This window comes from Dendropsophus ebraccatus, chromosome 1 (genome assembly GCF_027789765.1).
Source record: "Dendropsophus ebraccatus isolate aDenEbr1 chromosome 1, aDenEbr1.pat, whole genome shotgun sequence".
NCBI lineage: Eukaryota > Metazoa > Chordata > Amphibia > Anura > Hylidae > Dendropsophus > Dendropsophus ebraccatus.
In genome coordinates this window covers 37661576-37687914 of record NC_091454.1, presented here as the reverse complement: position 1 = coordinate 37687914, position 26339 = coordinate 37661576, and the positions used below count along the sequence as shown (strand labels likewise).

The 26339-nt window shown below is 43.6% G+C and overlaps 1 protein-coding gene across 2 annotated transcripts in view; it reads left to right on the top strand.

Annotated features, from left to right (window-relative positions):
* GABRB2 (gamma-aminobutyric acid type A receptor subunit beta2) overlaps positions 1-23714 on the top strand; it is a 276962-nt gene extending 253248 nt beyond the window's left edge. Inside the window, exons 6-9 of one of the 2 annotated variants that reach the window (XM_069954102.1) lie at positions 4660-4797; positions 5139-5291; positions 12857-13101; positions 23367-23714. In XM_069954102.1, the coding sequence (XP_069810203.1) occupies positions 4660-4797; positions 5139-5291; positions 12857-13101; positions 23367-23714 (884 nt within the window). Of the gene's footprint in view, positions 1-4659; positions 4798-5138; positions 5292-12856; positions 13103-23361 lie in introns of both variants that reach the window. The other variant, XM_069954100.1, reaches the window with a different exon arrangement.
* The last annotated feature ends 2625 nt before the right edge of the window (positions 23715-26339 follow it).

The window sequence follows — 26339 nt, the reverse complement described above, 5'->3', positions numbered from 1 at the left end:
AGAAGGCCAATTGAATAACGTTGACTGTCTTGGAGCTTTATTGATCGTATTAGTCATTTCTGCTAGTTACTGTATATAATATATGACGGTTTCCTTTCTGCCTGAAGTTAGAGGTTATAGATATATACTGTATATCCTGTATATATATATTATTTTATTTTATAAAGACTGCCCAGTGGTAATCCATGTCTAGATCTATTCTGAAAGGATTATTCATGTGAAACATAATTGTTTTACGGAATAAATTGCCCTTTAGGTATATTCGTAATGAGAAACCTGGTGACAGCAGGTAACCGGTGGAAAGGGAAATGCTGCATTTTGCTTTGTATAAATCTTACTGTAAAGTGTCTTTGTAATTAGGCTGTAATATCCATCAGATCCACCTGACTAATCTCATATGCATCTTATCCATGCTGAATTCATTTACATTTTATAAATTGTAAAGCTTTTCCTTTTGGTATAATGTACGCTGTTATGTATTAATTATCTAGGGGCAAAGGTATGGAGAATTATTATATGAATTACCAATTTCTCAAACCGGTTGTCCCATTATTCAAAATTAAATTCATTGTATAAGTAATTAAAAATTGATCCAATTTTTTGACATTTATATTTAAAAAATAATTGAGTGGAGAGTTATAATATAGTGTGGTGCCACCTACTGTTCAGTGTGTATAACAGTGTGCAGGTCCACCGAATGAGCTGAAGCCTAGGGACACACATGCTTATGCTCCCTCTATAGAATGATTCACCACAGAACAACCAATAGTAATGCTGTAAATATCTGTCCTGCATGTCAGGTAAAAATCACAGCCATATCCATGGGTAGTGTAGCTAAGATGAATCCTTAAGCAATAAGAGTCAGCTGCCATTGAGGGAAGAAGACTCATTCTGCCCAGTCTTCTCCCACCAAAAAGGTATTGCTATACTAAAATACTAGAGATGCAGCCCTTTAGTACGTTTGTTATGACATGATTAGTGGGATAACTCCTTTAACAGAAGTCTATGGAAACTACTGAGAACTCTAAAAATTCTACAATTTTCCAGTCAAGTCCCAGGGAGTAGCAAAACCTCAGAGTACAGCTCACACAGGCTAAAGAAAGAAAGGAGAGTAAATGCAAAGGGAGAAACATAAAGCCAGGGCCATATTTGACACTAGGCACCAAAGGGCTTGTGCCTAGGGGAGCAGTGCTGAGGAGGACAACACTTTTAAGGGAAACTAACAGCAGTTAGGGATTTCTTACCTGTGGATATGTTCCCATAGGGTTGAAGGCACTAGGAATGAAGAACATTTCTGGTTCAAACTTTTTATTAAAATAATTTTTTCAGCAGTTTATAACATGTAACATTCATAAAGAATTACAAACTCCATTGTAACTATAACAGTATACAGTAAAACAAAGAGACAAGAACACAAGATAAGTCACACTTTAATAAGTGACAACACACATGTATACAAGGTTAACCAAAAAAGTGTATGATGGTTTGGAGCTGAACATATCACAAAGTTTCATCTATATGGGGGGGAATAGTCCAAGGCAATTTGCCAGGTGGACCCATTTTGTCACCATCCTAATTGCCCTTGTGAAATCTGCTGTTTGTCCACGAGGACCAAGTTAGAGTAAAGGACTTAGTGTTACTCCAGCCAGATGAACTATATTTTTCCGCAAGATACATGTTAACCAGCATAGGTAACATGCTAGAGAAAGTAGGAGATTCCAATTTTTTCCATTGTTTTGCAATAAACAACCTAGGAATCGTAATAACCTTATAAAATATTGGCTGAAATTGAGCTTGTATAGATTCCAAATTTAGAAATAAGATGGCCGTAGCAGGGATGAAGAACATTTCCTTACCTTTGGTTTGGTGGGCTAGGGGTGGGATTAATGCATAGGTGTACCCTGCTGTCCAACCTCTCCTCGTGAATATAGAGGTGGCACTCTACAGTCACATCGCTTTACAGAACTAGAAGATATTACTAAATAATATATATATATATATATATATATATATATATATATATATATAAATCTCTTTTCCCAACAGATGATTGTCTACATTTCCATTACTCTATTATATTACCATCTTGACTTGATACAATTACTGTACCATTTATTGCATGCTGTCCTATGGGCTAATATTGCTAAAAAGGCATTGTTCATTCAGAAAGGCCCGCGATGTGAGATATTGGCATACTGCAGACATGCCTAGTCACATAATCTGATTTACCTCATGTTAAACAGCAAGCTATAAAGCTTTACAGATTCACGGATTTGAAGTGTCAGAACAAGCCAGATGCAAAACTACTTTCTATTTAAATTTCATTGTTATAAAACCCAGCATGAGTTGTAAATTCAATGGTGCACATCATACCCTTCTTAAGACAAAGCTGAAATCAAATAAATCAGCAAGTGCTACAGTCTTGTTGAAGACTTTTTTTTTAGCCGACAAGCATTTTCTTATTAACACAACTGGAACCTGAAAATTAAATGTATACATGCCAGGAAGAGCTGTTAGTCTTGGCAAATAGCACACAGCATTACAAATTATGCAGAACTAACCTGACCCAATTTTAGGCTGGATACTCTGTCTTTTTATAAATTGTAATAGCTTGACATAAAATATGAAGAACAATATCTTTCTCTAATAGCTATTCTCTTTGTGTAATGCAGAAAACAAACCTATCTCGTCGCTTCACTTCACAGGGGGAAATTAAACTGTCTGTAAAAATATTATGTTTGCACAATGCTAAACATTATTAACAGAACCATTTTTTTTTCTTATAGAATTTTGTTGCATCCATAGCTATTGTCATTTGTATGTAAAAACATTAAGGTTACAAACCCACTTGGCGGGTCTGCAGCGAGTCTCCATGCTGCGTTTTTGCAGCGAGACTCGCTGCAGATCCCGGCCCTATGCTTTTAATGGCAGACAAACACGCAGCAGGGATGTACATGCTGCGGGGGGGCGTGCGATCGGTGCTGCGGGGGGGGGGGGGGGGCGATCGGGCGGCCGGGGCTGCGGGGGGGGCGATCGGGCGGCCGGCTGGCTGGAGCATATACTTCACCTGGTCCCCGCTCCAGCTTGCTGAAGACATCGGGAACCGCCGGAGACGGGATCAGGTGAAGTATCAGCTCCGGCGGCCGGGGGTTAATGGGGAGGGCTGCAGACAAACTCGCAGCAGGGATGTACATCCCTGCTGCGTGTTTGTCTGCCATTAAAAGCATAGGGCCGGGATCTGCAGCGAGTCTCTCTGCAAAAACGCAGCATGGAGACTCGCTGCAGACCCGCCAAGTGGGTTTGTAACCTAAAGGCACATTAATATTTCCATATAGCTACAAGGTCCATACCTATATTAGGTTTATCAAGACTTAAAGGGGTTATCCAGGCTTGGAAAAACATGGCCTCTATCTTCTAGAAAAAGCCCCCTCTCTCATGTCCCTTGAAGTCAATAAAACAGTATTTTAATACCGCACACAACCTGAGGATGTGGGTGGTGCTGTTTTTGAAAAAGAAAGTAGCTATGTTTTTCTGTTGAAATCCTGGGTAACTTTTTAAAAGCTAACCTGGTGGCCTCTCCCCTGTCCACTTGTCTATTTTGGGGGGGTATTGGAAAAGATCTATGAAATCAAGGCCATTGGGGTACAAAGATGGCACCAAGGAAAAACTCAATGACTTGTCGTTCAGGTAGTAGGAAAGTGATGATAAGTTCCCTTTAAGGTGGATTGATACACTTTTTTTTTTTTTTGTTTCTTTATATAACCCTCTCCTCTTAAGGGTGCCTTCACACCTACCGGATCCACAGTGGGTCTCACTTCTTCGGATTCGTAGCGAGAACCGCTGCGGATCCGGTACCATTCACCCCTATGATAGCACATACTCGCAGCGGGATAGACATCCCGCTGTGAATATGTACTTTAACCCCCCGCTGTCGCATCCCCCATCCCCGGCTGTATCCTCCTATCCCCGGCCGCATCCTGCAGCCCACCGCTGCCCGTATCCCCCATCCCCGGCTGCATCAGCCCATCCCTGGCCGCATCCCTCATCCCCGGCTGCCCGCATCCCTGGCCGCATCCCCCCATCCCCGGCCGCATCCTGCAGCCCGCCGCCAAGAGCATACATTACCTGCTCGGCGGCGCGGCTGCAGTGAGGCTCCCGGCTCCGATCCCACTCAGCTGATCTGAGCGGGACCGGAGCCGGCAGCCTCACTGCAGCCACGCCGCTGAACAGGTACTGTATGCTCTCGGCGGCGGGCTGCAGGATGCGGCCGAGGATGGGGGATGCGGCCAGGGATGGGGGATGCGGACTGCTGGATGCGGCCGGGGATGGGGGATGCAGCGGCTGGGGGTTAAAGCACATATTCACAGCGGGATGTCAATCCCGCTGCGAGTATGTGCTATCATAGGGGTGAATTGATACTGGATCCGCAGATGATCTCGCTGCAAATCCGCAGAAGTGAGATTCACTGCGGATCCGGTAGGTGTGAAGGCACCCTAAATTTATTTCTGACTTTGGCTAAAAAAAAATGAAGATGTCTTTATTGTTTCCATATAAAAATCATCCTCACCAAGCGTCAGTTGAAAACCTTTTTGTACTACTGCTAGAACAATCATCTATAGTTATTGTAGGATAATGTTTTTAATTTTTTTTTAATTTCAGATGGCTATACCACAGATGACATTGAGTTCTATTGGCGAGGAGGAAACCATGCTGTCACGGGAGTTGAACGAATAGAATTGCCACAATTTTCCATTGTAGACTATAAACTTCTATCAAAAAATGTTGTCTTTTCCACAGGTACAGTGTGAAGCAAAATAATAAGAAATTTCACACATGGTTCTTCAGAGTGAAAGTTAAACACCAAAAGCGAGAAAACATGTTTTCCTCCTTCTAGATAACCTGTTTAAGGGTAATTTCCTGGTCCAGCCATGTGTTGGACCATTGTAATGATAAAAGGCTGTTTCCCCATTCTACTGGAATATTCCTTGCACACCAAGGAAACCACATAGTCCATCAAACCGGGGGAAGGGGAGACATCCCCTTGTAGTTGCAGAATAATTAAAGACGTTTATGACTTTTATTTTATTCTCCAGTAAATGTGTTTTTTTTTTGCTTCCGGGTCTTTTTTTCCCCTCCAGGTTCCTACCCTCGATTATCTCTTAGTTTTAAACTAAAGAGAAATATTGGATATTTCATCCTCCAGACATACATGCCTTCCATCTTGATCACAATCCTCTCATGGGTTTCTTTCTGGATCAACTATGATGCGTCAGCTGCTCGGGTTGCCTTAGGTAAGTAAAGATCAATAGAGCACATTAATGATTCCAGGCATGACGAGCTGATGTCCATCTATAATGATCCCTCTATTCCATCTCTTTTGATATGTTATGTAGATCATTATAGTGCTTGAAAAGCACTATATTGTAATCCGTATTCTTCTTCTTCTTCTTCCGTTTATTCTTCTTCCAGCTATTTTTCTGCGCGTAATACAGCCCGAACCGCTTTACACACAGACTCCGTTCAAACTGCGTTTCGAAGCCCTTGGCGGTGTGTGGTGTGCTATCTATTTTTTGTTTCGATCAGATTTGTCGTTTTTAAGAAATTTACGTTTAAAGACCCCAAATTTCCCATAGAAAATAATGGCCCATTGCAAATAATGGCCACACTCTAACCGCTAACAGCCAATCACAGCACATATGCAAATAGCTGAGATATAGCAGCCAATAGGAACTCTACGGTCTCGTCAGGCATGTATCACACCATCCACAGTCACATGTCCACTATTGGCCAATAGAAGATGTAATATATGGAAGGTCCATAACGATTTTGTCTCACTGACATGAATAAGGTTGTCATGGTAACCGTGCAATGATCTTTACCATTATAAGTACCCAGATCGCTCTTAAAGGGACTCAGGTTGCCCTTAAAGGAACGCAAGTCGCTCTTAAAGGGACCCAAGTCGCTCTTAAAGGGACGGGAGCCATGTCGCTCTTAAAGGGACCCAAGTCGTTTTTAAAAGGGACCCAAGTCGCTCTTAAATGGACGGGACCCAAGTCGCTCTTAAAGGGTCCCATGTAGCTCTTAAAGGGATCCAAGTCGCTCTTAAAGGGACGGGACCCAAGTTGCTCTTAAACTGACGGGACACATGTTGCTCTTAAAGGGACCAAAGTCACTCCAAAAGGTATGGGACCCATGTCGCTCTTAAAGAGACAAATGTCGCTAGAGTGACCTGGGTCCCTTTAAGAACGACCCGGGTCCTTTTAAAAGCGACCTGGGTCCCTTTATAAGCGACGTAGGTCCCTTTGAGAGCGACCTGGGTCCTTTTTAAGAGCGAAATTTGTCCCTTCAGGAGCGAAATATGTCCCTTTAAGAGTGACCTGGGTCCCTTTAAGAGCAACCTAGGTCCCTTTAAGAGCGACTTGGGTCCCTTTAAGAGCGACCTTCGTCCCTTAAAGAGCGAAATGGGTCCCTTTAAAAGCAAAATGGGTCCCTTTAAGAGCGAAATATGTCCCTTTAAGAGCAAAATGGGTCCCTTTAAAAGCGACCTGGGTCCCTTTAAGAGCGAAATATGTCCCTTTAAGAGCAAAATGGGTCCTTTTAAGAGCGACTTGGGTCCCTTTAAGAGCAAAATGGGTCCCTTTAAGAGCGAAATTGGTCCCTTTAAGAGCAAAATGGGTCCCTTTAAAAGCGACCTTGGTCCCTTTAAGAGCAAAATATGTCCCTTTAAGAGCAAAATGGGTCCTTTTAAGAGCGACTTGGGTCCCTTTAAGAGCGACTTGGGTCCCTTTAAGAGCGAAATGGGTCCCTTTAAGAGCGAAATTGGTCCCTTCAAGAGCGAAATATGTCCCTTCAAGAGCAAAATATGTCCCTTTAAGAGCGACCTGGGTCCCTTTAGGAGCGACTTGGGTCCCTTTAAGAGCGAAATTGGTCCCTTTAAGAGCGACTTGGGTCCCTTTAAGAGCAAAATATGTCCCTTTAAGAGTGAAATATGTCCCTTTAAGAGCAAAATATGTCCCTTTAAGAGCGAAATATGTCCCTTTAAGAGCAAAATGGGTCCTTTTAAGAGCGACCTGGGTCCCTTTAAGAGTGAAATGGGTCCCTTTAAACGTGAAATTGGTCCTTTCAAGAGTGAAATTGGTCCCTTTAGCGACCTGGGTCCCTTTAAGAGCGAAATGGGTCCCTTTAAGCGTGAAATTGGTCCTTTTAAGCGTGAAATTGGTCCCTGTAAGAGCGACCTAGGTCCCTTTAAGATCGAAATATGTCCCTTTAAGAGCAAAATGGGTCCCTTTAAGAGCGACCTTGGTCCCTTTAAGAGCGTCCAGGGTCCCTTTAAGAGCGTCCAGGGTCCCTTTAAGAGCGTCCAGGGTCCCTTTAAGAGCGTCCAGGGTCCCTTTAAGAGCGACCTGGGTCCCTTTAAGAGCGAAATATGTCCCTTTAAGAGCGAAATGGGTCCCTTTAAGAGCGAAATAGGTCCCTTTAAGAGCGAAATAAGTCCCTTTAAGAGCAAAATACGTCCCTTTAAGAGCGAAATAAGTCCCTTTAAGAGCGACCTGGGGCCCTTTAAGAGTGACCTGGGTCCCTCTAAGAGCGACCTGGGGCCCTTTAAGAGCGAAATATGTACCTTTAAGAGCAAAATGGGTCCCTTTAAGTTCGACCTGGGTCCCTTTAAGAGCCATCTGGTTCCCTTTAAGAGCCACTTGGGTCCCTTTAAGTGCAACGGGGGCCCTTTAAGAGCGACCTGGGTCCCTTTTAGAGCGACCTGGGTCCCTTTAAGAGCGACCTAGGTACCTTTAAGAGCGACCTAGGTACCTTTAAGAGCGACCTGGGTCCCTTTAAGAGCGACCTGGGTTCCGTTAAGAGTGACCTGGGTCCCTTTAAGAGCGAAGGGACCCACGTTGCTCTTAAAGCGACCCAGGTTGCTCCTAAAGGGACCCATGTCGCTCTTAAAGGGACGGGAGCCAAGTTGCTCTTAAAGGGATGGGACCCAGGTCGCTCTTAAAGGGACGGCACCCAGGATTAAAGTTAAATGGAATTCACTGGTAAAGGGGCGCTCTTTTCAAGCACTATGTATTTCCCTGGAAATGCAAATCTAGTATTATATTGTAATCCGTATTCTTCTTCTTCCAGCCATTTTTCTGCGATTAATACAGCCCGAACCGCTCTGCGCACGGACTCCGTTCGAACTGCGTTTCGAAGCCCTCGGTGGTGTGTGGTGTACTATCTATTTTTGGTTTCGATCGGATTTGTCATTTTTAAGAAATTTACGTTTAAAGACCCCTAATCTCCCATAGAAAATAATGGCCCATTGGAAATAATGGCCACAATGTAAACGCTGACAGCCAATCACAGCACATATGAAAATAGCTGAGATATAGCAGCCAATAGGAACTCTATGGTCTTGTCAGGTAATGTATCACACCATCAGCAGTCACATGTCCACTATTAGCCAATAGAAGACGTAGAAGATGGTAGGTCCTTAACGATTTTGTCTCACTGACGAGTAAAATTGTCATGGTAACCGAGCAATGATCTTTCTATACCATTATAAGTAGCAGAGTTCAGTCAGTAAAATAGCAGAGCCTCGGGGACAGTACCCAAGCCGCTCTTAAAGAGACGGTACACAAGCCGCTCTTAAAGAGACGGTACCCAAGTCGCTCTTAAAGGGACTGTACCCGAGTCGCTCTTAATGGGACGGTACCAAGTCGCTCTTAAAGGGATGGTACCCAAGTCGCTCTTAAAGGGACGGTACTCAAGTCGCTCTTAAAGGGGCATTAAATAAGTCGCTCTTAAAGGGACGTTACCCAAGTCCCTCTTAACCTCTTAAGGACATAGGACGTACCGGTACGTCCTATGTCCTCACTTGCACTTCAAAGCGGGGCCGCGCGGCGGCCCCGCTTTGAAGTGCCGCGATCCCGGGTGCCGCGTGTAGCCCGGGACCGCCGCTATTAGCGGGCACGGTCTGATCGCCGTGCCCGCTAATTAGCTAATCGGAGGCAGCTGTCAAAGTTGACAGCTGCCTCCGATTACCGGAGGCAACCTTTCCCTGGTGTCTAGTGGGGGAGATCGCTCCTCCGGGACCTTGTCCCGGAGGAGCGATCTCCGTTACTGATGCCGGCCGGGGACGCGTCCAAGATGGCGCCGTCCTCGGCTCGGCACTCGTTTGTATTCGGCTGCAGCAGCCGAAAGCAAACGAGTGCCGATCTCATGGATCTCTGCAGCATATCTATGCTGCAGAGATCTCAATGAGAGATCAAAGTGTATATACTAGAAGTCCCCCATGGGGGCTTCTAGTATATGTGTAAAAAAAAAAAAAAAAAAAGTGTTGTTAATAGTAAAAAGCCCCCTCCCCTAATAAAAGTCTGAATCACCCCCCTTTTCCCAGGTTTTAAATAAAAGTAAACAAATAAATAAATAAATAAACATGTTTGCTATCGCCGCGTGCGTAATCGCCCGAACTATTAATTAATCACATTCCTGATCTCGTACGGTAAACGGCGTCAGCGCAAAAAAATCCCAAAGTGCAAAATTGCGCATTTTTGGTCGCATCAAATCCAGAAACAATGTAATAAAAAGCGATCAAAAAGACATATATGGGCAATCAAGGTACCGATAGAAAGATCACATCATGGCGCAAAAAATGACACCTTACACAGCCCCATAGACCAAAGGATAAAAGTGCTATAACCCTGGGAATGGAGCGATTTTAAGGAACGTATATTGGTTAACAACGGTTTGAATTTTTTACAGGCCATCAGATACAATATAAGTTATACATGTTATATATCGTTTTAATCGTAACAACTTGAGGAACATGCATAACAAGTCAGTTTTACCCCAGGGTGAATGGCGTAAAAACACATTTCCCCCAAATAAAAGAAATGTGTGTTTTTTTTCAATTTCACCACACTTCGAATTTTTTTCTGGTTTCGCAGTGTACTTTATGCAAAAATTCAGCCTGTAATTGCAAAGTACAATTAGTGACGCAAAAAATAAGGGGTCATGTGGGTTTCTAGGTGGAAAAATGCAAGTGCTATGACCTTTTAAACACAAGGAGGAAAAACCGAAAACGTAAAAACGAAAATGGGCCATGTCCTTAAAGGGTTAAAGGGACGGTACCCAATTCGCTCTTAAAGGGACGGTATGCAAGTCGCTCTTAAAGGGACAATACCCAAGTCGCTCTTAAAGGGACGGTACCCAAACCGCTTTTAAAGGGACGGTACCCAAGTCGCTCTTAATGGGACGTTTTCCAAGTCGCTCTTAAAGGGACTGTACCCAAGTCACTCTTAAAGGGACGGTACCCAAGCCGCTCTTAAAGGGTCAGTACTTAAGCTGGTGGTACCTAAGTCGCTTTTAAAGGGAGAGTATTTAAGCTGGTCTTAAAGGGGTAGTATATAGGTCACTCAAAGCGTTGTCACCAAAGTCCCTCCTTAAGGAACTGTACCAAAGTTGCTCTTAAAGAGAGGGTATCACGGGTTAAAGTTTCTTTTAAAGGGAAGTCACTGTTAAAGGGGAGCTCTGGAGGTCACTGGTAAAGGGGTGCTCTGGAAGTCACTGGTAAAGGGGCGCTCTTTTCAAGCACTATGTATTTCCCTGGAAATGCAAATCTAGTTGTAATTGATGTGTAGAGCATAGATGTGCAAACTTTTAAAAAGAGAAAAATCTGGAACGAAGTTTGTAAACTCAGAGGTTTAGAAGACTTAGATGGTGTAATGATTTTAGTGGCTTTCAATGAGAAGCAGAATAAACATTCAGGTTATAGCTGGAGGTGCAAAACAGTAGGTGGCTTAAGCTTAGAAGTTCTGATATAACTGTGTTAGTGATTAAACCTGGCAGTAGAGAGGGCATGCAGGATTGTCTTTTATTCAAGGTAGTATCAGCCACCATATGAAGTGAAACGTGCAGTCAATAATTTTCAGTATAGAGTGGTGCCTTGGATTACGAGCATAATTCGTTCCGGGAACGTGCTTGTAATCCAGATTCACTCTTAAACCAAAGCAAATTTTCCCATAAGAAATCAAAGAAATGCAGACAATTGGTTCCACACCCCAAAAATGTTTTTTTTTTTTTATTCTGAATAATATGTAAAACAGATTAAACAATGAGAAACAACTGAATGTGTCATATTCTAAGTTACTGCACAGTATAGCAATCAGCATGTGGAGCATAATATATAGTAAGTGCACAAACGTGAAAAAAAAACAGCAGCAGTTTGTAGATACAGGATGGAACTGTAGATCCCTTATAATGCAGTAGCGTTGTACAACAGGCTACAATAGAGAAGTAGGGCTGTTGTCAGAGGTCTGTGTGGTTACATGACAGCAATGGGGAAGGAGTGTATATTCAGTATGGACCAATCAGGAAGTGAGAATCACAGAGCTGTGCAGGAGGACAGTGACATAAACTTCTCTATGATCCAGTGTGAATGGCGAAGTTTAATTGCAGGCACATAGATGGGAGGGCTGACAGAGACTGCAGGGAGCATGAAGGAATGAGCAGAGCTTATGTGGGCACAGTATAGCAGCACTTTGTCTGGGGAGAAATCCTGTCCCCTGAGGCAAGCTACAGCCTAAAGTGGATCTGCTATGATTTAGAAGGTGAGGAAGACTTCCTGGGTCAGAGTACAGTGCTGTAGACCACCATGTGCACGCAATGCCCCTCCCCAACTCCCTGTTACACCTAGTACAGGAAGCTCTTAATCCAAAGCAATGCTCTTAATCCAAGTTACAATTTTGAAAACTGTGAGCTTCTTTCAGTATATTCTGTAGTGCTGTATATGAGCACTATGCAAAGTATTTTTTGTCAACACTCAGTAACAGATATATACGTCCCAATGATCTCATAAGTATTGCTATTGTACCCATAGAATTAGGGTAATGTACCTGATGTACACAGCCAGGCTCCTGCTGCAACTGTTAAGATCAGAGACAACTCTAAACCATATAGTTTGCCCTCTTAGATTCTTCAGTCAATGATGAATGTGGTGTTTGACAAGGGAAGGGGCTCCTTCGGTTATTCCACTGCAGTGACATATTCACAGGGTTGAAAAAGGCAAACTGAGCCTGAGGAAGGCACTAATACTATGCCAAAATATCATTCAGTTTTATGTGTGTGAATAAGCATCCAGAAATATATCTTCAGTATTTAGATGATTCTTTGCAAGTCCTGCGCCAAGGCATATCAAGTGGTTTGATTGTCATTTTGGAGATATTCACAGGGTTCTGATAGGTTGCCCTAACATCCAAGACCCTAGAGAAAAAAAAAAGGATCAATAAAATTAATAAAGTAACCATACCACCAATTGTTTTAACCTCTTATTTGTATTTATTTATTTATTTTTTAATATAATATTACAAATTATTTTTACAAACTCTTAAAAAATGCTAAATCAATTCTGGAATGACTGCCTGCCTTAATAAACTTACAATAACAGTTCTATCGGTATTCCGCTCATCAAGCTGTGGGCTTTGAAGTCTGCTCCCCTCCGTGCCACTCCTTTTCTGGTGCTGAGAAAAGATGGATCCCGCCCTGGGAAACTTCTCCCAGTTTCCCAGGACTGGTCCATCTTTTTTCAGCACCTGAGGAGAAGCGGCACAGAGTGAAGCAGACGTCAAAGCCCGTAGCTTGATGAGCGGAGTACAGATAAGATTGAATCGCTCATTCCTAAAAACCTTAAAAACCAATTGAAATAAAAATAATAATTTTTAGCTCATTGAATGCAAAGAAAAATATTAGAAAAATTAGCTTGACCTCGAAGGCCCAAATTAGGTTACAACTTTTTTTTTTTTTTTGTAAATAAATAATCCCTTATAAGTCAGAGGACAGATTCAGCTAAATAATCTGTTATCTTCTTTTCTAGGAATCACAACTGTACTGACCATGACCACCATCAACACTCACCTTCGTGAAACACTACCTAAAATTCCTTATGTGAAAGCCATTGATATGTACCTTATGGGTTGTTTTGTGTTTGTCTTCATGGCCCTGCTGGAATATGCATTGGTCAACTACATATTTTTTGGTAGGGGTCCACAGAGGCAAAAAAAAGCAGCGGAAAGAGCTGCAAGTGCCAATAATGAACAGATGCGTTTGGAAATTAATAAGGTATGTAATATACTGTGATTGAAATAGTTCATCTTAATGCAGAACTAAATCATATAAACTATTATAGAATTTTTTAATTCTCATATATACTCTCATCTCAATCTTATCTTTTACTAGCTTCATCGTGATATTGTGACATTTTTCTAATTATATTTTATGAAAGAAAATAATGACCTTATTACTATGCAGCGAAGTTCATTAAACATGTACATAGAACAAGAATGTTAGGAAGACAATGTATGACCTTAGTAGCATATAACAAGCTCAAATGTGAAAGAACATACTGTAATAGCAGCCACAGAAAGAAGATGGATACAGGGTAAAGGAATATGGACCAATTCACTAGAAAGTTATGGTGCAGAGGGATTAAAGCAGAAATGTGATGACTTTAACACATGGGGGGATTTATCAACTGGTGTAAAGTGAAACTGGCTCAGTTGCCCCTAGCAACCAATCAGATTCCACCTTTCATTCCCCTCAGATTCTTCGAAAAATAAAAGGTGGAATCTGATTGGTTGCTAGGGGCAACTAAGACCATTCTATTTTACACCAGTTTGATAAATCTCCCCAATAGAGTTACCTATTTATCCTTTTTATTTGTCTAATTTCCATAGAGCGACGATTAATAAAATGAGGGGGTCCTCAGGTGCTCCAAAAGAACTAAAAAACTGATGTAGCAGATACTACTAATGGCATGCATCTATTAAGGACTTAGTACTAGCAATGATACTCACAAAGACATTTGGAAGTACTATCAATATTTGTCATTAACTTAAAATTTCAGCACTTTAGAACATTTTGAAACAACCACTGGAGCCATTCAGGTCCCTATGAATCATTTTGGAGCCCCAGAAAATGAGAACAATAAAACCCTCAATGGCTGCACCACTAAAGTAGGTGTAACAAAAAGCAAAAAGGGGTTTTGTTATGAAAGAAAGAAGAAAGAGGGCTGTTTTTAGTCAAGGAGTCTCTGTACCATATTTCTTCCTTATGCATCTGTGATCACCTCCTGGTTTCCTCTCCGAACGTTGCTCTTGCCATGCAACAGTGCAGACACTTTTCTGCAATCCCCCTTGCTTGCATATGAAGCCAATACTAATGGGATAGATGATATGACTGCATCAACAGGATGTGTGCATGCTCCATACTCCTGAAAATGTATGAGCACCCTCTGTCCATCTGCCACCTATTTGCAGCTGTCTGTCTATACTGTGTATACTGTGTACAGACAGATAGCTGTCACTGGTGGGCAGAGAGTGATATTGTGTTAGGCCTATGTGCAGGTAATGAATGGATTCACAGAACAGTGGAAGTCAGACACCATTCAGATTGATAGGGAAGTATTAACCCAGTGGTAGATTCCCTTAAAGTTATTTTACTTGTAGAAAATCTAAAATTATTTACAAGAATTTTTTTTTTTTATCAATTATAGTTTTTTTAGTGAATTAACTACAGAGATTATATTGTTGCTGAATATAATATTTTGCAATGCTTATGATTGATGCCATGTTAGAGTGCATTTACACAATGATTGTCACTTCCAAGACTTTGATATGTTGGCACTCTGTAAAAACTGGAAGCCATCATATCTGGGCACGAACTGGCATGGACACCACTTAGTTCTATGGCCCTAACATAGCCAGCTAGTGACTATGTTCAGGTCATTTTCTGCACCTTTACAAGTTTTCACTCAAACTGAAAAATGATTCCCAGTGAAAACTCTTATAAGTACATTCAGGCCATAGAAGTGAATTGGGTCTGTGCAAGTCCATACACAGATACAATGGCATCCCATTTTGACAGGGTGCGGACGTACAGTATCAGTGCCTCAGAAGGTATCATAATGTGCACCCTACCTTCGGCCCTATTCACACGTTCTGTAAGTTTGTACGCCATTGTGGATTCACAATTAGGATAAATTTAGGGCCCACTGGCTTCTTTTGGGCTATTCACACCAGGGCCGGACTGGGACTTAAAGTCAGCCCTGGCAATCAAACCCCAGCAGCCCACATACCATATCCTTCCCTATATATCATGGATAGCGGTGTAAAATACGCGCTGTAGCAAATTCTGCTTCATTTAGCTGTGTCCCCACTACTCCCTTAAGCATGTGAACCCCACCATCAGCACCTAAAAATAATCCTATAACATAATCTGCTGCGGATTTGATGCGGCATATTTATGCATTTATTTCAACTGATTAAATCAGAAGCATCAAATCCGCATTTGATTAGGTATGAACGTGCCCTTAAAGGGAACCTGTGGTATCTATACCAGGTACACGGCTGTAGAACCCAGCGTACAGGTCAGGGACTGGATCTTTAGTCTAGTGTAAACCTCTGTAACCATTCTTTTCATTAACCCTGAAGTGTCACAGAGGTGGAGCCACAGCAGCACCTTCTGCCCCCGTCCCTTCCTGCTCTGACTGATGGACTTTAGTTGGAAATGAAAAGGACAATTATATAAGTTTACACTGGACTAAAGATCCTGTCAGTGATATCTCCCTCACACCTGTCTGCTGAGATCTACAGCCCTAGACCTGGTACGGACCTCACAGTTTTCCTTTAAAGGGGAAAAACATGGCCACCTTCTTCCAGAAACAGCGCCACACTCTTCTTCAGTTTGTGTGAGGTATTGCAGCTCAGTTCCATTGAAGTGAATGGAGCCAAGTTGTAATAACCATACACAGTCTGAGGACAGGGTGGTGCTGATTTTGGACAAAAGTTACTATATTTTTTAAATCCCTTTTATCCTGACTATATCTGCACTCCATATAATGGCGGTATAAGTAGTAAGGTTTTAATTATTAAAATGTGTCTGCTGGTTGTGATCTCATGTGTAATCAAAGATACGTAATGAGGTGCTAGATAGATATTTCCTACTGGATATCTATCTTTCTATTTCCTACTGGATATCTATCTATCTATCTATCTATCTATCTATCTATCTATCTATCTCCTATCTATCTATCTATCTATCTATCTATCTATCTATCTATCTATCTATCTCCTATCTATGTATCTATCTCTCTATCTCCTATCTATCTATCTATCTATCTATCTATCTATCTATCTATCTATCTATCTATCTATCTATAAGTAGGGTCCCAGGACAAATTTTAGGATATATAAGGGTAACATAGGTAAGAATTTTCTGTGCATGATAATACTGTCATAGGTATTAACATAAGTAAGCAAATATTATCCCCATACTGTACACATTACTGCCATACTGTTACTAAGCAAACTCACCAATATTTCCTATACTACCAGTATATAAGTAACAAATAATATCACCACACCATGAGCACGGCCATTACCACCACATAATGACTAATACAGCTACACTGTGACTGAATACAATCCACTATATAAAACACTAATATTACCAATAATACCAGAATACACAGGACGAGTAATACCATCAAACCATGCCCACGGTGACTGGATAATACCACTATACCATCACAACATGCCCACTACTCTCACCATACAGTGACTGGATAATACCACTATACTGTCACCAAATAACAGCCATCATATAAACACCAATATTCTCCCAAAGCAGTGACCATAGAACACAGGTGTCACACTTCGTCCCTCCAGCTGTTACAAAACTACAATCCCCATCATGCCTGGACAGCTAAAGCATGACGGGAATTGTAGTTTTGCAACACCTGGAGGGCCGAAGTGTGACACCCCTGATACTGAGGTAGATCCCAGCTGTGTAAAGGTTTTGCAGACATTATAAGTGATTATAGTGCAGTTACATCCTGTCACTCACAGTAGGCGTCTTCTCTGCATGACCAGACGTCCACTTTTCCTTTTCTTCTCCATCTGGCTCCGGCCATCATGAAGGCTTCTCTGGCCATGACGCCTCTCCACGGGATCTGCCAGACAGACATTTTAGGCTTCATGCTCCAGCAACATCCTCATCTATACATCCCTCCATATAGAATAGCTCCCCCTGCATAACCCCATATAGAATAGCCCCCCCCCCGCTGTACATCCCCCCATATAGAATAGCCCCCCCCCCCGCTGTACATCCCCCCATATAGAATAGCCCCCCCCCGCTGTACATCCCCCCATATAGAATAGCCCCCCCGCTGTACATGCCCCCATATAGAATAGCCCCCCACATCCCCCCCATATAGAATAGCCCCCCTGCACCCCCTAAATCAGGGGTCTCAAACTCAATTTACCCGGGGGCCGCTGGAGGTAGAGTCTGGGTGAGGCTGGGCCGCATCAGGGTTTCCACAAGATACACAGGAGGTGAGGGGATGAAGGGGGTGACAGAGGAGGTGATGATGGGGGTGACACAGGAGGTTAGGGGATAATGGGGGTGACACAGGAGATGATGATGAGGGTGACACAGGAGGTGATGATGGGGGTGACACAGGAGGTGATGATGGGGGTGACACAGGAGGTGATGATGGGGGTGACACATGAGGTGATGATGGGGGTGACACCGGAGGTGAGGTGATGATGGGGGTGACACAGGAGGTGAGGGGATGATGGGGGTGACACAGGAGGTGAGGAGATGATGGGGGTGACACAGGAGGTGATGATGGGGGTGACACAGGAGGTGATGATGGGGGTGACACATGAGGTGATGATGGGGGTGACACATGAGTGATGATGGGGGTGACATCGGAGGTGAGGTGATGATGGGGGTGACACAGAAGGTGATGATGGGGTGACACATGAGTGATGATGAGGGTGACACAGGAGGTGAGGTGATGATGGGGGGGACACAGGAGGTGAGGGGATAATGGGGGTGACACAGGAGGTGATGATGGGGTGACACAGGAGGTGAGGGGATAATGGGGGTGACACAGGAGGTGATGATGGGGGTGACACAGGAGGTGATGATGGGGGTGACACATGAGGTGAGGGGATGATGGGGGTGACACATGAGGTGATGGTGGTGACACAGGAGGTGAGGGGATGATGGGGTGACACATGAGGTGATGATGGGGGTGACACAGGAGGTGATGATGGGGGTGACATATGAGGTGATGATGGGGGTGACACAGGAGGTGAGGGGATGATGGGGGTGACACAGGAGGTGATGATGGGGGTGACACATGAGGTGATGATGGGGGTGACACAGGAGGTGATGATGGGGGTGACACATGAGGTGATGATGGGGGTGACACAGGAGGTGATGATGGGGGTGACACAGGAGGTGATGATGGGGGTGACACAGGAGGTGAGGGGATGATGGGGGTGACACAGGAGGTGAGGAGATGATGGGGGTGACACAGGAGGTGATGATGGGGGTGACACAGGAGGTGATCATTAGGGTTACACAGGAGGTGAGGGGATGATGGGAGTGGATTTAGCATCAGGGGTACAATCGGCGCCGGAGGGTCCTATTCGGACCTCTGAGGTGTCTGGCCAGCTGCCAGAGAACCGAGTCGGCGAGGAGTCGTGGTGTGGTGTGTGTGGAACATGGGGCATGCCCGGCGTCCAGGGCCACCAGGTAGAAGCAGCGGCGGCCATGGACGCCGGGGCTGCCCCATCTTCTGGTACACATTCCCCTCCCGTCACAGCCCGAGGCGTGGGGAGCCCGGCGCACCACGACTCCTCGCCGGCCCGGTTCTCTGGCAGCTGGCCAGACACCTCTGAGGTCGGAATAGGACCCTCCGGCGCCGATTGTATCCCTGATGCTAAATCCACTCCCATCATCTCCTCTCTGCCCCGATCACTATCTTGATGCCGCCGCTCCCGGATCCGGCAGCCGCAGGGGGACAGCGAGCAGCAGACGCTGCTGTACCCTGCTTCCCCTGTGATCAGCCTGACTCTCTCCATCTTTCCCCCGGCAGCATCTCCAAGCCCTGTCCCCCACAGAACGCTGCTGAGCTGCTGCTGGGGGAAAGAAGGAGAGAGCTGCAGCGGTGACCGGTGATAGCAATGTCCAGGCACCAAAGCTTTATATATTTATTTTTCCCCCCTCCGGCCGTGTACCCCCCAACCTGCGGCGCGTACCCCCTGGGGTACGCGTACCGCAGGTTGAGAAACACTGACATAGAGCACAGAGAGCACAGTGTCAGTGACACAGGGCCGCACTTACAGTAAAGTTGCCATTGAGGTGGGGGCCGCAAACTAGTGTCCCGAGGGCCGCAGTTGGCCCGCGGGCCGCAAGTTTGAGACCCCTGCCCTAAATAGAATAGCCCCCCTGCACCCCCCCTCAATAGAATAGCCCCCCTGCACACACACCCCTCAATAGAATAGCCCCCCCTGCACATCCCCCTCAATAGAATAGCCCCCTGCACACACACCCTTCAATAGAATAGCCCCCCTGCACCCCCCTAAATAGAATAGCCCCCCTGCACACGCACCCCTCAATAGAATAGCCCCCAAGCACCCCCCTCAATAGAATAGCTCCCTGCACACGCACCCCTCAATAGAATAGCCCCCAAGCACCCCCCTAAATAGAATAGACCCCCTGCACACCCCCTAAATAGAATAGACCCCCTGCACACACCCTAAATAGAATAGACCCCCTGCACACCCCCTAAATAGAATAGACCCCCTGCACACCCCCTAAATAGAATAGACCCCTTGCACACCCCCTAAATAGAATAGACCCCCTGCACACCCCCTAAATAGAATAGACCCCCTGCACACCCCCTAAATAGAATAGCCCCCCTGCACACACACCCTAAATAGAATAGACCCCCTGCACACCCCCTAAATAGAATAGACCCCCTGCACACCCCCTAAATAGAATAGACCCCCTGCACACCCCCTAAATAGAATAGCCCCCCTGCACACCCCCTAAATAGAATAGCCCCCCTGCACACCCCTAAATAGAATACCCCCCTGCACCCCCCTAAATAGAATAGCCCCCCTGCACCCCCCTAAATAGAATAGACCCCCTGCACACACACCCTAAATAGAATAGACCCCCTGCACACCCCCTAAATAGAATAGCCCCCCTCCCCCCCTCAATAGAATAGCCCCCCTGCACACACACACCCATAGAATAGCCCCCTCTGCGTGCCTCCCCCCTCCCGCTGTGTGGCCACATGTGAAGGGGTTAAAGAAAAAAAAAACATTCTCACCTCACCTCGCTCCCCAGCAGCTTCTTCCTCAGCTTGGATCTTCGGTCCACGTCCACTGCTGCTGTTTCATCTTGCGGTGGCGGCGGCAGCGACCCCTCTCCTCTCTGTCCTCCAGGTCCTCAGCGGCGCGTCAGGGAAGTGACGTCAGCCGCTGGGGGCCTGGTGATGTAGGTGCCTGCAGACGTGCCTGCGCGCGCGGCACGTCTGCGGCCTAGGCATCGGGGGGGGGATCAGGAGGGGCGGAGACACACCACCGCAGCCCCCTTCCGCCATCACAGCCCTCTCACCTCGGCCCGGCTTGCCCGCCCCTGCCCGCTCCTGACGTGCTCCTTCAACTAACGAGGGGCCGCTGCGGCCGGCCGCATCGGCCCCACGTTGATTAGTTTGGAGGAGCACGTCAGTAGCGGGCAGGGGCGGGCAAGCCGGGCCGAGGTGAGCGGGCCGCAGCGGTGATCTTTTTTTTTTTTTTTTTTTTTTCATTATCCAGCCCGGGCGGCCCACGGACTGGTAATCTGGCCAGCCCAGCGGGCATTTGCCCACCCTGACAGATTACCAGTCCGGGCCTGATTCACACTGTCCGTGATTTTATGTATTCCTTATTTTGAGATCATTTGGACCATTTTCACCTTTATAACTGTGAAACTTTTCACTTTTGATGAATCTGCAAAAAAATGGATTGCGCATTCACCACAGACAAATTTTGTGGACCGTGGACGACGATTGCAGCCATAATATACAGTCCTGAAAAACTACATACTGTGCCATGTCACAGAACGGCCGCTGTCTGTGAAGTTTATCCCGGCCGGTACTGCAGTACCAGCCATATTAACTTAATTTCTTTTTAATTGGAATGTGGGCACACTCAGCTGTGCCCGCACTCCAATTAACCATAGCACAGAATGTACAGACATGTCATTTTTTTGTGTGGCCACTGTGCTGACCACTGTTGCTGCAATCTGTAACAATGGCCATTGTTTTACGTGGTTTGACGGTGGCCTTAGGTTAATGCTATTACAGTATTTCATGTTATAACTTAATGATGCCTTTCCTGGCAACAGATCCTGTATAAACAAACTCATTTTGTTTCGCACCATCTATGGATATTCACATATATACGTTATTTATTGGTATAAATACACCACCTGCGAATACCGAACATATTGCATTCTAATTCTGTCCTCATACAATCTTACATAGCAGCTCATGTACATCGCATCTTCTTACTAAGTCTAATTAGTGCAGATTGAGCTCGCATAACATTAGCATGTGGGTTTCAGTGAATCATCTCAAAATATTCCGCTAACAAGTCTGACCCAATGGCTGCATAACACTTCCTTCTAATTGTCATCAAGCCAGATGAATAATTCACTTTGCACAGTTAAATCTGAATCCATGACCAAAAATAATGTGGGGATCTGTTTAGGATTATATTTGCAAATGTTTCATCTCTCTCCTGAGTGATATTTTCTAAAGTTAGAAAACTGGTGAGATAATTCAGGGTCTGGGAAAATATGAAAGTTGCTGTAGTCAAACACCTAATCCATATATATTTATAGCTTGTTAAATACAAAAAGTGAATATGAAAAACCTTTTCCTGTACAACAGTACTCAACCATATTTATTTATTTATTTATTGTTTATTTATTATTCAGTTAAAAATTCCACAACACAAAAGAAAAATAACAATCTGTTAGGGCCAGTTCACAGAGAGTAAAAGCGTCAGAACTCTCCGCCGCAGAATCCCAATTGCCTCAGTGTCGTACAGTCTATCTATGGGAGGGCTCGCGTGCCTCTGCTCTCCGAGCCTCTCTGCTCAAAGAAATGACATGTCAATTCTTCCGCTGCTTTTACTCCCTGTGAACTGGCCCTCACAAATAATAACAAGATTATACAAGTGGTGTTTTGTCCAGATAATGACAACCCACGTGTACTGTAGTTGCTAGTGTGGTTTTAAGAGACATACACTATGGCCATCAAATTTAAGGTAGGACATGAAGGTGGATCAATGTGAGGAAAGATGTATTAGCCAAACTGCCCTCGATAGAAAATATTCAGATATGTAGCTATAGGGTTTAGAGGTGGCAGTTGCCCGTGGTCCCTGGTTTCTTACGCAAGCTAATGTTCATTTGCAACCGAAAAAGACACCAGTATTATAAATAGTAAAAAGTTGGGAATTTATCAAAGATGCACCTGGAATAGGCCAGGTGAAAGGAGCAGATTTTTAGTTTGTCAAAATCTACTCCTTTTCTCCTGATGTATGCCTTGCTCGCCTGATGGTTAGAAATGATCAAACAGGTCCGAAGTTCAGGTTCATACGAACCCGAACCATCGGCATTTCACTCCCGTTTAAGTACCGCTTGGAAAACAGGGATACAGCCTATTACCTAGCTGTATCCCTGTTTCCCAGGCGGTACTCAGGCCGTCTCCACCTTCCCCACGGAACGGGAAGGCAGCGAGAGTCAAATGCCGATGGTTAGGATTCGTACGAACCTGTACTTCGGCCCTGTTTGATCATCTCTTCTAATTGATAAGCAGTGGGGCATGGCAAGGCAGGGAGGAGATGTGGCCACCTACTACACCTGATTATTATGATTTATGCCTACTAATATGCAATGTGGTTGAAGACGGCACTCTGCAGGTCTGACGGTACTTGTGGTAGGAGTAACCCCAGAACAGCAGAAAGATGAATCCCGGCACACACCGGGATGTGTGGAATGCTTACTTTATTGGTGCAAAACAGATAGAAGGATGTGTTTCGGCTCAGTTGCCTTCATCCGCTCCATGGAGGATTCATCTTTTTCTTATGCCCACTAGTAGGCAAAATAGTGAAAATCTATGACCTGCTCCAGAGCTGGTCTAGATTTCTGTGACTTCTTTACGGCAGCTTTAGATTTGTGTGCATTGCAGCAGGGCCCTATTCTCCCTTTGGTGTTCCGGTTTTACACTGGGGCTCAGAAACCATATGTTGTGCCTTGGTTAGAATAAGCAAGAAAAATACACAGCATAGCAAAGCAATATCATGGTACTGCCAAGAGCATTAGCACACTATATAGATCTACCAATATTATAAATTTTACTAATCATCAATTGCATTTTACTAACTCCTTATATAAATATTTATAAAGCCCCATATGACAACCATATATTTTTAATATACCAAATAAAGAACTTAATTTATGTTTGTTCTGAATTGCAGATGGATCCACATGAAAATATTTTACTAAGCACACTTGAAATTAAAAATGAGATGGCAGCATCCGAAGCAGTGATGGGGCTGGGTGATCCTAGAAGCACTATGCTGGCCTACGATACCTCCAGTATCCAGTACCGAAAAGCAGGATTACCGCGACACAACTTTGGACGGAATGCCTTAGAACGACATGTGGTTCAAAAAAAAAGCAGACTACGGAGACGTGCATCTCAGTTGAAAATAACCATACCTGACTTGACTGATGTTAACGCTATAGACAGATGGTCACGCATGATCTTTCCAGTGGTTTTTGGATTCTTCAATGTAGTCTACTGGCTCTATTATGTGAACTAAGACTAAAAAGCCATAAAGTAGACAAAAACTGGATGTCTGTTCGGATTATGTGTGAAACCAGAAGTGGGGCTTAGAAAATAACATTCAGGACACAAGCTATTTTCAAATACCTTAGTTGCTGACACTTCCCATCCTACTGTATGCTGTACAGATCCATTCTAGACTCAATAGAGCTACAACAACACCCTTTTCATTTTCTTTTTCAGTGTTAAGTTTATTTTATATATGTATTAAGGCTTTTCCTGGTGTACACGCAAGTGCATTGAAGTGAGATGCTAAAGCAATTGGTCATTTTTACCCAGACTCACCTATACATTGCACGGTTTGATTGATGCTTTTCAAGACATTTCAACTGGAAATGTAACAGCTGTGAATGGAATGGAAAGATAATATCGGAAATGAACAGTTTCGCTCTTATCCTGATTTGATGGAGACCATGAATGACCGATGACACATTTTTTTCTTACTTGTTAGTCCAGCTTTAGAACAACTTTGAGGTGTTCCCATGTCATAAAGTGATGGCTTATTGCTAAGATTGCTAAGATATCATGGGGGTTAGCACTGGTTCATTGCTGCAGCCCATCACTGTTTTTCCCTATGCAGAAGTGCTCCCAGCGACTCAATTGTGCAGGGAACTGCATCTGACCTCATTTACTTTAAAGGGGTTGTCCAGCTCTACAAAAACATGGCCTCTTTCTTCCAGAGAGAGACCCACTCTTGTCTCCAGCTAGGGCGGGGTTTTGATTTTCAGTTCCATTGAAGTGAATGGAGCTTAATTGAAAATCAAACCTGAACTGGAAACAAGAGTCATATTGTCTCTGAAAGATAGTGGCCATGATTTTGTAGCGCTGGATAACCCATTTAATGGTGCTGTGTTGTAAATTGCCAACATAGGAGGTAGCCAGGCAAATGAGATGACTATGGTTTCATGATTGCGAGGGTTCTAGAGGTCCTAATATTATGCCATTAATTTATGAGATGGAAAAACCCTGAACATATTGAGGCAGTAAAGCTTATCATTTCTATTTGTATTTTTTGGGCAAGAAACTCAAAACCTAAAGGAAAATTTTAAATTTTTAAAAACAAATTAAGAGGGCTTTTACATATAGTATACCATTGATGTTACTGATGTTGTCTTATATGGTGGAGAGGTTTATGGCGTTTTCAGACATCAGGGTCTAGATGCAACTGCTGCCTCTCAGCTGTTTGTAGCAACACCCTGGACCCATAGGGATAATTGATCTTAATGGAGCAAAGTGTCGCCTGTTTATTCATGCAGTAGCAAGGGTGAAACTCAAAGAAAGATGCAATGGTTACTCTTCCAATGAATTCTGTATTCATTAGTCTCCATATGTGCAGATATTCTATTACTCAACAGGGATCAGGTTGAGTTTCCATTTCACTGTGTCTTTCCGTCTAAATTTATTGGAAGCAAGAATCCATTAAATCACAGGCCCTTAATAAAGAATGATAGCTAAGGAGATGTTTAAAATCAATGTGGCATAGTCCAACATTTGATAAGAGTCATATATATATATATATATATATAGAGAGAGAGAGAGAGAGAGAGAGAGAGAGGGGCTTTTCCTGCAAGAAGAAAAGATAATATTAAAGTATAAACAGTATCCAAGCAAATGGTTATCATCTCTTTAAAAGGAACGGCAACGCAGACCTGTAAGAAATACTATTGCAATTTGAGTAGATTTTCCAGATCAACTTTGTGTTTGATGTTGCTGTTTCTTACCAGCTTTTAATGCAAAAATCTTAACGCCTAATCCGTTCATTTCAAGCCTGTTCAACCAAGAAAGAAGAAGTCCTGGATGAAAAAAACAGTGGAGAAAGCATCAATGGAACAACAAGCAAAAATGTTGGTTAGCACCATTAGAGTAAAGAAGGACTCTTTCGGTTAATGGTGAATCCACATTTATTATTATTTCGCCTTTAACATTAAAGGCCATGGGCACCTTATGCATATTTGTTTTACAGCATTGTATGTATTATTTGTAATGAAACATTTCTGCAATTAGTTTTAATCCGTATTTTTTCCCCAGTTTTGTTCTGCAGCTTAAATGTATACATTACAAGCTGCTTGATGACTTTTATCTATACCTTTCATATTTATGCACCTAAGCTCAAAACTAATTTGGAGCCTAAGCAAAATCCATACAAACTGTTGGTATTGAGACTGAATCGAACGAAATGGCTTGCAAAAAAAAAACAAAAAAACAAAAAATGCAGAAATGTTCTATTCCTTATAATACAAATAATGCATTAAAAAAATACTCTGTGCTTGAACAGAAAATTGACTCCTCTTCCTTTGTTTAGTTCAATGCCAACCTTCACAATAGAAAAGCTTCAAATCTACGCCTTCAATATTGCACATTGATTTGTTCTAGAGGATAGTTTGCTTCCATTATTAAGTTTCATTTTGTTTTTATACACTCATAAACTTGAAAAAATGTTGTGCCTCTCATTTCTTTTCAATATCAGTGACCAAAATCTACCACACTGCTTATTTTGTTTCTAATGTGAAAACTTTCCCAGTGAGCAACGTTATATCAGTGATACATGCCAAAATGGATGACGAAAATGTATTTGTTTAGGGTATTTGTATAGTCTTTATGC